The sequence below is a fragment of the Lutzomyia longipalpis genome, chromosome 3 (assembly GCF_024334085.1).
Source record: "Lutzomyia longipalpis isolate SR_M1_2022 chromosome 3, ASM2433408v1".
NCBI lineage: Eukaryota > Metazoa > Arthropoda > Insecta > Diptera > Psychodidae > Lutzomyia > Lutzomyia longipalpis.
In genome coordinates this window covers 5,106,431-5,119,363 of record NC_074709.1, presented here as the reverse complement: position 1 = coordinate 5,119,363, position 12,933 = coordinate 5,106,431, and the positions used below count along the sequence as shown (strand labels likewise).

The following is a 12,933-nucleotide window of genomic DNA, read 5'->3' as shown; positions in this document are numbered from 1 at the left end:
TCATTCGTCCGTATTCACAAACAACACATACCCTTCAACAATAAGAGCTAAGTCTTCAATATATTTCTCCTCGGTTGCTATTAACTCCTTGAGAGCGTAATTTCTCTTCCTCAGTGCATTTTCCACGGTATTCTCACTTCCTGCCGTCTATTTTTGCGGGAAATGCGTGCAAGAGACAAGTAATGGGATTTGTGATTGAATTATATTCTTGTGATGGTTTATTCTACAAATAAAACATTTGTTGAAAATGCTTTTTCATCAATACAGTACCTCATCCGCTGTCTCATCTTGTCCTTCCTCACCAACTGGTGCTGAATTCTCATCAATTGATGTCAGTGTGTCTAAGCCTTTTGATTTTCCTTCATGCTGTTGCTATTTTACAAAGATTTAACATTTTTTTTTATAAAATATTTAATTTCCTTTAAAAATCACTTTTTAATGAAAATAATTTTTTTTTTTTTGGAATAACTAACCATTTTCTCTTTGAAAATTCTCTCAATTTCCGTGAGATCCGCCGGTGGGCAGACATCGATGTTCTTTAGCGTGGAATTATCCGCCGTTGCGGAGCTAGGTGCCGTTGAATTGACCACCACTGTGGGATCTTGTATGGGTTTCATAGGTGGTGGAAGTTCCAACGTTGGCTCCTCCTCGGCCTCCACTTCTCCGTGCGTCGGTGGGATTTGCAATGGTGATGTTGGCAATTGTGGCTCCTCATCCGCTGTTGCCTTATCAGATGGTAATTTAAATCGCTTATCCGATCCCTTCTTTATCAATGGCCTATCCGTTGGTTTATCCACTTTACCCTGCGATAGTTTCCGTAGTGGTGGTGGTAACCATTTACGCCTAAATTTTGCCCAAAAACACACACAGAGAGTGAAAAGAGGAAATCAATTAGGTATCTCATTGATTGCACATCATTCACTTCCGATTGCTCTTCCCCATTTCATCATCATCCTTCTCACACACACACACCGCCCAATCATAGACCTCTCTCGTGCACACATCAATTTTCGATTAGGACCATTGCTTTCTCGCAAACTCTTATGGGGAATATTATATACAAGCAGAGTAGACCCGGTAGGAGTTAAATGGTTGCATATAGACAACACAACAAGACGATGGGTAAGGTATCTTTTGGGAAATGTGTGCGTGTAAGACGTATTAAGGAATCTCTAAAGGTTAATTTATGATTAAATTAGTATCGAGAGAGAGAGAGAGAAATTTCCCTCTTCCCATGTGAAACGAAAGGATATTAAGGAATCAATTTCCGTTTTATTTCACCCCTTCTTTATGCAACAATCACCTCCTTTTTTTTAAATAAATTATATTTCAATTATTTTGAAGCTAAAATTGTGAATAACCTTTTTGTATTATTTAATTGTTTATCGTCCTTGGGAAATGAATGAGTGACGTTGCCTTAATTTAAGGGAGGTTTGGTGTAGTATTAAAAAATTAAACAACCCCCTTTTACTGATGTCTCTATCCCCCACTTCTCAAACAGATTCTACATCAATTGAGCATTATTTAGGAGAATTTATAGACAACACAGAGACACCAGAAAGGGGCAAATAAGTTCCCGAATAAATTTGCATTTAAATATTTTGTTTTCTTTTCAAGATTTTGAGAATTTTTTTGTTGAATGTTTGCAAGACTTTGAAAAGCAGTCAATTAGAAATGAAAAGGCAACACTTATCGATCTTATAGCGACGCTTCGAATTTTTAATTGTCTTCTTCAGGCTTTAAGAAAATCGTTAAACATAGAAAATTCATTTTTTCTTTCTCTCAAATAAAATGAATTGTTGAAAGTTTGCTACTTTCTTGCTTTGAAAAGCAGTCAAAAATAATTAAAAATATATTTTTCTGCAATATAGCGACGTTTCGATTTTATGAAATATTTTTTTCTTTCTCATTAAAAAAATTGTTGAAAATTTGCTAAACTTTGAAAATCAGTCAATTAGAAATGAAAAGGCAACACTTATCGGTCTTATAGCGATGCTTTGATTTTTTAATTGTCTTCATCATGCCTTAAATCGATTCACATTCGGAACATTCTTCTTGTTGGTTTTGAGGATCTCTGAAAGTCCTTTTTACGTTCTAATAAAAAATTTATTTGTTGAAAATTGGCTTAATTTTAAAGAGCAGACAAAAGTAAAGAAAAGGTAGAATTTTTTTTTAACTTAGCGACGTTTCGATCTTTTTTATTCTCGAAAAAGACAATAAATTTTCAGGCCTTAAATCTATTCACATTTAGTATATTTTTCTCCTTAATTAATTTCTTAGGATTTTATTGATCTAACAAAAATTCAGTCTTAAATTGAACTCATCCAAAGATCGAATCACATAGCAAAGGCGAATATTTCCTTCAAAACAACAGAATATAAATTAAATGTGGGAGAAAAAGGATTAATTGATTTGCCCCTTTTGAGGACAAAATTAACATTGTGCTTGAGAACTTTATATAGAACACAGCACAGAGATTCCTTTTATACTTCTTCTACATCTCTCATCCAGATGTCATTCTAATTGCGATGTGATAGACAATTTACATGGAAAATGGGATGGATGAGAAAATCACTCCTCTTTTTCCATCACTTTACATATTCCTTCCTATTTTCCTTCTCTGTGTATTGAAGCATTTTTTTTTCTTTCGAAGTAACTATCAGATTAGATAAGAAAAACCTTTTGAGCTTCAGAAGAATATCTGTGTGAAATTGAGCAAAAATTGCATTTGAGGAGAAAAAAAAATGCAAAAAATGAAATGATTTTGTGTCACAAGGATATCATAAAAATAAATTCTTCTGACATTATTCATCATCTTTGAGAGATTTCTTTTTCCTTCGTTTTTTTTTTCGTCGTCGTCTGTGCCTTACCTAGATAAGCAGCAGCACAGGCAGCAGGAGCAAAAATAGTAAATGCAATCACTGCATGAATTCAATCCCATTTTCTCACAACACAATTTTCACTTTTCCACCTTTTGGATTTTTTTTATACACACCACTCTTTTTCTCTCTCCTGCACCGGAAAAAATTGTAAGAAGAGCAACGATAAAAAGACATCTACATGCAATATTCATGGGAATACCAGCATCCTTCCATCAATAAAACTACATAGAGATAGGGAAAAGAGAGCGCGCCAGGGGGTGAGATGAATTGGAATGTCACATCATATTGCAATTTTCACTATAAAATGATAATATTTTGTCTTGAACGCAAAATTTCACACAAAAGATATTAAATTTCTGTTTTTTTTTCTTCAATTGAAATGAAAAATCAAGAGTTTATGTGTTATTCCTCTTGTCACTTTTCAATCAAACGTAACACACATAATCACATGACTTATCAGCAACAACATTATCACTTAGCTTAGTCTCCGTAAGATTGAAATTAATTGTGAGTTTTTTTTTTAAACTATGAAAAATTATGTTGCAGAATTATGAAATTTCCATTGAGAATTTTAATTTTAGAGTTTTTTTTAAAGGTTCTTTTGAAATTTAAACGAAACTTTATGATTTTTTTATTATTTCACAAAATGTTCACAATTTTAATCCTCAATGAAAAATGAATTTGCAGGAAATTCCCTAAAAAGCTCTTCACAGAATGCATCATATGGATTAATAATTCTGCTTTTAAACTTCACTACATAATGGCTATATAAAAATACACTAAAAGTCCTCAAGTTAAGCACTAAACCACTGACTTTAGGCCACACATGGAATTAAGGAGAAATAAGACATTTTTTTTGGGGAAATTCATCAAATCAACGCCCGTCCAAACGGAACAATTGCAGTTTTACATGAAAATGTGTAATAAACTGATTAGTAAGTTGTATGGAACTTGAATTGTGTGCTTGTTTGAGGGGAATAAGTAGGTATACCTAACTTCCAATATATTGTGAGTAAATTGATTTGGGAAGGAGTGTACGTGAAATATGTCTGTCCAAGTGACAAAATATATTATATACCTTTCTCCCTCCTTCAAGCCATTACAGTTGAGATTATTAAATAAACACCTTTGGGTGTATTTTGCAATTGGGTGGATAAAAAAAATAAATAAATACACCAAGTTCCTCTCTTTGCTTGCCCATGTATTCGTTTCGTTCGTTCGTTACAATATCAGGCGGGTGTGATAAGGAATAAAAAGTATAAGTAAGAAGAAGAAAAAAAACACCGTCTGTATGTTGCAGAGGGAAGTCATATCAGGGGCACTATAGCAACCTCTACTGAGGCGAATAAAAAGAAAGAAAAGAATTTTTATAAAGAGCAAAATATTTCCACCATAAGCAATGTGTGGAAAGTCTCCTTCACAGCGTGTGTGTGTGATAAGACTCCCAAAGTCCATTTCCATGTGAGATTTTCACGTTATTATGGAGCACAAGAAAAACCCCAAATGGGGGATTGTCAATAAAAATCCATAAGCACGTCACAGACACTCATATACACTCACTCTTTCTCTACCTCACTTAACATGGGACCACAACTCTTTTGGCCTTTTTTACTTTTCTCTCTTTTTTTTCAATTTTCCCAACTCTGTGTTCACGCCAATTCCCATACTATATTGTACCTCCACTGATAACTCCTCACTTTGATATAAAAACCAATGAAAGAAACCAACATACCCTAAGAAATTTTTACGTGTAAAAAAATGTAAAATAATACTCACAGCACAAATAAAACGAGAACCTTACTCTTCAATAAATTTTCTTCAATTGAAAGTTTCTTGGTGTAAAATTTTCCCTTTTGACTTTACAATTTCTTTTCGTTTCTCATTTTTTTTCTCTTATTCTCCCATTTAGTATTACTCACTTCCGCTTTACTTTTGCACATTATGTGTACACATTATTGAACATAATATACATACAAATACACCATCATCACGGTCAAAGTTGTGAGAATCCCACATAGTGTTATAAATTTTTGCCACCCAAAACTCCCCGCTGCGTCTACCACCAAAAAGCAGCATACAAATTTATGTATTTACTTCTTCTTATACTAAAAATAAAGTGTTTTAGAAGAAGAAAAAAAATCTCATCAGAAAATACTTCTCGAGTGTTTTCTTCGCAGCATAAATTGCCAACATTCTTTTCAGCACAAAAAAAAACCGATATGAAATTAATTATTTTGAAAAAAAAAAGAAATTAGGAGAGAGTGGAGAAAATTTAAATTTTACTTCCCGAATTATTCTTATTTGTAAGTTTCCCTAATTATTTTCTTTATAAAATACTTTTTTTTAGCAATGGGAAATAGCCAGAGAAGATATTTTGGTGCTTAAACTCATTACGTTTAGACAGTTTAGGTTTTCTTTTAGAAGTCAAAAGAAAATATTTCTTAATTTAAAGATTAATTAAGTCATTAAAAATGAACTATTAAACGTTATAACAAGTGTTCAAAGCGTCTAAAGCAAAGAATAAATATCAAACGTCAGAAGAAACGTCAAACGATGAAGAAAAATATGTCACGCGTACAAAATAAATGTCAAAAATTTAAAAAGAAACGTCAAACTTTCGGATAAAAATTCGCGTTTTTTCGAATCATCTAAATTCAAAAAAAGAAAACTTAAATGTTATAAAAAAAAACTATTTGAAATAAAAAATAAATAAAATATCCTACGTTGGAATAGATGTTAAACGACAAAATAAACGAAAAATGAAAGAAAAACTTCAAACGTAAGAAAAAGTTCAAACATTAGAAAATAAACATCAAGCATTCACAGAATAGTCAAAAACTAGAAAATACCAATCAAATGTTTAAAAAAAAAGCCAAATATTAGAAAATAAATGTAAAATCTTAGAATAGAACCATCATACATTAGAAGAGACCTCAAAAATTAGAGTCAAAAATTAGAAAATCGACCTCAATCCTAATAAAAGAAATATTAGAAAATGATTGTCAAACGTTAGAATTTCACAAAAAAAAACTGCCAAAAATTGCTAATTTAAAATTTTAAGCCGTTTTTTTTCGTTACCAAATCCTTTATTTTACTTCAATATTCAGCGTCTTTTTTTTTGAAGTTTCAACAGAGGCATCTTCTCACGAAGAAACTCAGTATTTTCTGCATAAAATTACCTTTTTTTTAAAAAACCATCTGGTAAGTTTTATGCTTCAAAAATCCTTCTATAAAATTGAGTTCTACAAAACATAACACAAATTAAGCAACTTTATGCCTTTATCATTAGGCATAATGGGGGTCATAAGAAGTTTGTTTGTATTTCGGTTCATTACATGGAATTTGTGTCCGAAAACCCCCAAAATCTATTCCATCACCAAAAATCCCCCTTTTCATTGAAAGCAATGCAAATAGTCTGTGCAATATGCTATAAGCCTCTTCCTTTGTCACATTCCCCTCAATTACCACAGAAAATGGTGCGCGTCTCTTGAGTAAATATAAAAGGGGTTGAGGAAGGGTTGGGGAAGGAAGATGTGGTAATAGGGAGAGTATGGGGGTGGGAAAAGGGACATTATCACTAATTCTCAATCACTTTGGCAACATTTATACATTTTACCCGCACTTCTCAGTCCACCCCACTTTGTGTAAAATACTTCTCTTTGCACACATAGAGGCACACTTTATTGGGGAAATTGTCGTAGATGGAGGGAAATTAATCGGAAATTTACATACCCACGTCGTTTATTGACCGGTGAAGCTGTACTAGTTGTATTATTTTCACTCACTGCTCCCCCAGCTGCTTCGGCAACTGCTGCTGCTGCAAAAAAAAAATGAAACAAGAACAAGGTGATTTGGAGAAGAAATTTTTTTTTACAATATCGTGCAAAAAATAATTTCTTAATAAAATAATTTATACATAAAATAAAACAGCGTGAAAATAATATGAGGGAGAAATTTTCCCCATAAATTCTTTCGTGTTTAGCGTTATTAAGCAGTCAAGTGGTTCTCTCTCCTTCCACCCACCCATCACCCATCCCCTATAAACATAAAATTCTTCACCGAGGTCCCACACAATATTATATGTATAAACTCCCCCAGTGATTCTTTCATTCGCATTTCAGAACAATGCGACGGCGAGAGGTCTTTTTTTTCCGTGACATGGCGTGTATGTGCATGTGGCAAAAAGATGGAAAGTGGGTGGGTTTAATAAGGGTTGCGTTTAGTAGGTATATAGGCGAGTAAGTTGTTGCTGGTGTATGTTGTTAACTAAAATCCTTCATGAGCCAATGTTATTGCATTTATCACGCAAAAACACACCTGTTGTCGTTCCTGTTGAGTCTTTTCGATTGAAATTCCTGTAGATTGACCTCAAGCTCAAATCCATGATTAACACACTTCACACCCACACTTTCTCTCCTCTATATGTCCCCCTCACTTTGTCTTTTTTTTTTCTTCCTCTCAGTATGCACGACAACTAGCTCTTCTCCTTCACCACACATTCCCCATTGCACGACGGGCTATTTGAGTCGTGCCTCTCGTTGCCTCAGCATCGCACTTTTAATTATATACGCGTTTGTTTGAATTTGGGATGAATTTAATGGGTGTTGCGCGCTCCCATGGGAAATTTAACCACAATATTTTCAACACTACTTTGCCACACTTTGCGCTTAAATTGTAATTCTCATTGTCACATCTACTACATGTAGTACATGTTCTATGAGAAGATGAAGAGAAGAATTCAAAGTTTATACATAAGTTTTCTAGTTGGTAACATAATGCTTCACAAGTTTTTGGTATATGAGGCTATAATATCTCAAGTATGTACTCAATATAATCAATTAATTTTTGAGTCATCAATCTTGACATTGAGATTGGAATTTTTATTCTTTGGTTTCATTTCGCTAATTTGGATATTAAAATATTTATTCAAGTATTTAAATTTTTCTTTTAATTTAAAGTTTGAGATTACTAAATTGTACTGAAGGTTGTTGCATTCAAATGAGTAGCTTTTGACAGTTTGTTTGTGTATTTTTAAAGGTTTGACATTTCTAGTTCTAATGTTTGACATTTCTATTCAAGTATTTGACATTTCTATTGAAGCGTTTGACGTTCCAATTTTAAAATTAGAAATTTCCCTTTTAAAGATTTGAAATTTCTTATCAAATGTTTGAAGCTTCTCGTCTAACGGTTGAAATTACATTTTTTAATCATCCTAAAATCTTTCTAACGTTTGATATTTTTCCAAAGCTTGACATTTCTAATATTTGAGATGTTTTCTAGCGTTTGAAGTTTTTATTTTAAGATTAGACGATTCTCTTTTAACTAATGACATTTCTATTCAAACGTTTAATATTCAAACTTAGATATTTCTAACATTCTTATTCTAATGATTTGTGAGTATCTTTGCCAACTTTTGACATTTTTCTACCGCTTGACATTTCTAACTTTGACATTTCTGTCAAAACGTTTTTTTTCTAACTACTAAGTTTCAAGTCTAATATTTGACAATTTTTCCTAGCGTTTCACGTTCATTTTCGAAGCTTTGACATCTGCTTTCTTACGTTAGACGTTTAATTTAGTTCTCTTAACGTTTTGGATGAAAATAATTCCTACTGACCTCCTAAGAAAAACCCAAACTGTCTGATGTTATAGTAAGTTTGGACATCCAAAAATTCTCCTTGACTACACTACTAATGTTCCACACGTTAGAAATTTGAAGCCCTTAAAATAAAATTGATTGAAATTTATTTGTAACATTTTCTAACGTTGAAATATTCCCTTCTAATCTTTTTTTATTGCTCAAAAACAACCGAAAGAACCTCAGAGAAAAGACTTCTGATAAGGATAACATGAAATAATCCTTAATCAAACTCAATGTTCAAATGGCTCAACGAAGATGTTGTGTGTACATGACATTGTATCCAACACACATCTTTCCATCAAGAAACGTGACAAATTTTTAATTTTATATTGAAACTTTATCTCCTTCTCTCTGATTTTCGCACGAAATCATTCAATTTTTTTCTGCATCAACCAATTTTGAGAAATTACCTATGTTCATAGAAATAAAAAAAAAATCACTCAACTATGCTCATGTGAGGGGAAAATAGAAAATCTTAGGAATTTCATAAAAGATACACAATGAAGCGTATTCATCTTCCCGCACACTTAATAATGGTCCTTATCACAGAGAATTTATAATATAAATAATGTACGTGTGGTGTATAAGTGTACCTACACTAAAAATATCATGCTCCGAGACTCTCAATTATTACATAATCTCATTTTTCACACTTGAATGATAAAATTGAGATGCAAATTTCAAACTCCAACACACAGCACGTTAGATATATCATCTCTTTTCACATCGATCGCATGCTGGAGTTGATTTGTAATTGGCACTTTCTTCATTATTTTAATAATTGAATCACACTCGAGTAACTCTCACTCAAGATAAATCACTGAATTTCCATCGCTCTTTTATCCTCCTCCCCCCCCCACTGCCCCTGAGGGTGTGTGTGTGCTAGTACACAACCCACCCACGGCTATGAGATAGGGCTTCGTATTACTCACATTTTCAGTTTTATTGCTAAAGACACAATCTCCCCAACCCCCCCACTTATTGCCCCACGACCCACCTAGCTTCCCGAATAGCTACTTTGCATGGGAAATTGAGCGAGGATGCTGCCATGGAAAATGATATTTGGCTAAGGCGGAAAATTTATGTGTATATAATATAAAATCAATTGATAGCACAAACAAACTATTAGAGAGAAAATCAAATTTGCACAGTATTGTTGAGTTTTCTTCCTCATGCACCATCAACACGGTGTATGAAAATAAATTTTTGTATTATCCTATTTAATTCTACAAAAAAAATGATCACTCAATGTTTGTTGATTTATTTTTTCAATGAATTTTCCCGTTTGTTTTCACAATTTCACAAAACTCTCCTCATCGAGCCCAAAAAACTTCTCAAAGAGTGAGAAAAAAAAACTGAAATTGACACACCAGATCATCACAATTGCCCGAAATCTTGTGCCAATGGCACAGAGATTTCATGAAAGGAAAAGAGAAGAAAAAAAAAAACAAGAATCACATCTTAAGAAAGAAGGTGAAATACACAGACACATAATAGAGAAAATCAGTGCCAAGGAGGTGAAGAGACGCAATTTTCTCCCATATCAACGAATGAGCAACTTTTCTTGCTCCCGCATTCAATATATGTAAAACACTTGCGCCGCGATTTTATTATAAAACACACAGAAAAAAAACTCCCTAATCCACCATGAGCACTCGTTTGTGGCAAAAGTGCGACCGTCTCGACAAAGTGCTTCTGATTGACTCCACGGCATTCTCATAGGAGAGTAAATCCACCCGAAATCGCACTATGTGAATTTTCTCTCGCTCTCATGTGATCTCCGCGCCCTGACCAATGTCTATATAGCAAAAAGATGTTTATTTATGCTTAAGAGATGGGGATTTTCTCCCAAACACCATGGGGGAAAAAACATAGTACATACACTCACTTACATTTAATGCAATGTGGATACAACGATGATTTTGCAATTACCCCATAGAGTAAATTTCTCAAATAAACCCCGTGTGTGTATGTTAACGTTATTTCCTCCGATCCGATAAGGTTACCAAATGTTTCAAGTGTGGAAAATGGGGGCACACACCCTTTTTAATCATTTCAATTTTTCACAGAGATCCTGAATTATTTATTTTTCTTTTACTAAATAATCTCCTTTTGGAATTATTTTTTGCAAAAAATATCCTGAAGACTTTGTTCAAATGAAGCTTGCATTGAAGCTTCAACCCATAAACGAGCGGTAGCCAATGAAAATGCTTTTCTTAGAACTTATCAACCAATCAGAGCTGTTATTCTTCTTCTTCTTTGTTTAAATTTCATTTGAAATTAATTTTTTAATGTGAATTTTAACATAATTTCAATGCAAATCTTCTCTCTCTCAAGTTTTTTTTTTTTTAGCAAGAACAGTACTCAATATGCAATCTTGCTGTATGCTTAATCATTCATTCCTTGCGCATAATCCCGCACAAAAAAACCCTCACACTGGGAAACCTTCTTTCCCATCCTCGCAGAGCGCGCACAATCAAGTGTATGTTTTTGTATTTTCGCGTGCCGCTGTGCTAATTGTGACCTTCTTCCCGCCATACATTCTCATTCCTCTCGTGAGCCAAAAAAAATTCCCTCTTCTTTCGAGAGACACCCACTGCTGTATTTTTGCACGCGAGAATTTTGAGAGGCACGAAAAATTGCGCCAAAAATTGATTACAACAAACAAAAAAAAAGAAAAATAAAGATCATTTCGGGCTAAGACTAACCTGATTGAGATTGCTGATCACCATCGACATTTCGTCTAGGACTCGTCTTACTGAGTGTTGGTGGTGGTTTGAGAATGGAAAGTGGTACAAGACCCTCCTGAGGATTCTTTCCAGACCCATTGAGACGTACTAAGCAGAAATCGGGTTGTGTTGTACTCAATTCGAGTACCTCAACTTGCTGCCCCTTCGTCACGGACAACTCACCACTCCCTGCCGTTGCTGTGTAGTCCGATATCACCCATGTCATCTCCACTGTTCCCACCTGAAAGCAAGAAATTGCAATCTTTAACACAAATCATACGTTGGTTGTTATTTTGGGGGAATGTTTATAAAAACACTGTAGTTGTGGCTCTGTTTAGTCTTTTGGAAAATTATTCTACAATCTTTTTTTTTTACTTTCTAGTCTACTGATTAATTTAATGTGTACGGACAAATAGTTGAAATTTTAGCCAGAAAATTGTAGCTGTATAATCGTGGGGTAGTATTCTAAATACAAATTAATTTATTCTTTGAACAAATATGCTTATTCTGTGAGGAAAATTATTTATTCTGTAAGCAAATTTATTTATTCTGTAAGGAAGTCCTTTTATTCTCTGTGGAAATTCTCTTTGCGAGGAATTTCTTGTAATTTCTGAGAGCAAATTCATTTATTCTATAAGAACTTCTTTATTCTGTGAGCAAATTCATTCATTTTGAATGGAGAATTATTCTGTAAGGACTTCTTTATTCTGTGAGGATATTCTTTTATTCTGTAAGCGAATTCTCTTATTCTATGCAGAATTTCGTACTTCTATATGAAAAACCGTTTATTGTGCAAAGAAAAATTATTTATTCTATAAGCAATATTTTTCATTTTGTGAGAATATTCTTGTATTCTGTAAGCAAGACCTTCTTATTCTGTCAGTCAATTCTTTTATTTTGTAAGCAAATTATTTTATTCTGTGACATTTATCTAAGTCTTTAAAAAAAATTCATTCAAGAATAGATGGATTTGCTGACAGAATTAAAAAAAAATTGTTACAGCAAATTGCTGACACACTCGAATTCTGTAAGCAAATTGCCTTAAAAATAAAGGAGATTTTCTTTGTGAAATTAAAGAATTTGTTGAAAATTTAAATTTTGCTTACAGAATAAAAGAATTTACTTACAGAATAAAAGCAATTGCTCACAGAATAAAGAATTTGATGATTTCTTGGAACAAATTCTTTTATTCTGTTATCAAATTCATCTATTCCATCAATAAAAAGTATTTCTTATCAGAAAAAAAATCTATTTAGAATTTACTTCTGATCCAATTTTATTAATTAAAACGAGCACATTGTTTATTTATTTTCCATTTAAATAACACGTCAAGATTGACTCAAATTTTTGGAATTTTTTTCTTATATTTCCGTTGATAAATTCTCCCCACTTTCACACGCATATCATGAAGATGTTATTTCTTTGCTCTATCCTCTCTCTCTCCCACTGATGATGCTTAAGAATTGGTACCCAATTCATTATCACGAGATTTATGGCAGTTACAAATTTAGGTCGCCAAAATATACCGCACACACTTTGTACGAAATATCTCTTGGGATCTTTTTTATCTTCCACACGCATTTTTTCTTCTTAAGCAAAAAGATTTCCACTCTCTCTTCTTTGCTTCCTCTTTATATTTTCTTATAAATATTTTAGGGCGCTCAGTCAAGGTCCCCATTTA

The 12,933-nt window shown here is 33.2% G+C and overlaps 3 protein-coding genes across 4 annotated transcripts in view; all 3 read right to left on the bottom strand.

The window, feature by feature from the left end:
- LOC129791558 (trifunctional purine biosynthetic protein adenosine-3) overlaps nucleotides 1-12,933 on the bottom strand; it is a 1,078,967-nt gene that overhangs the window by 633,215 nt on the left and 432,819 nt on the right. The gene's annotated exons all lie outside the window — the stretch shown is intronic.
- The window catches only part of LOC129791559 (potassium/sodium hyperpolarization-activated cyclic nucleotide-gated channel 3), a 1,048,222-nt gene that overhangs the window by 743,574 nt on the left and 291,715 nt on the right, over nucleotides 1-12,933 (bottom strand). The window lies entirely within an intron of this gene.
- LOC129791553 (kalirin) overlaps nucleotides 1-12,933 on the bottom strand; it is a 46,467-nt gene that overhangs the window by 11,392 nt on the left and 22,142 nt on the right. For both annotated transcript variants that reach the window (XM_055829732.1, XM_055829733.1), the window contains exons 8-12: nucleotides 11,232-11,493; nucleotides 6,615-6,699; nucleotides 474-843; nucleotides 271-372; nucleotides 32-147 (exon numbers count right to left, since the gene is read on the bottom strand). In XM_055829732.1, the coding sequence (XP_055685707.1) occupies nucleotides 32-147; nucleotides 271-372; nucleotides 474-843; nucleotides 6,615-6,699; nucleotides 11,232-11,493 (935 nt within the window). The remainder of the gene's footprint in view (nucleotides 1-31; nucleotides 148-270; nucleotides 373-473; nucleotides 844-6,614; nucleotides 6,700-11,231; nucleotides 11,494-12,933) is intronic.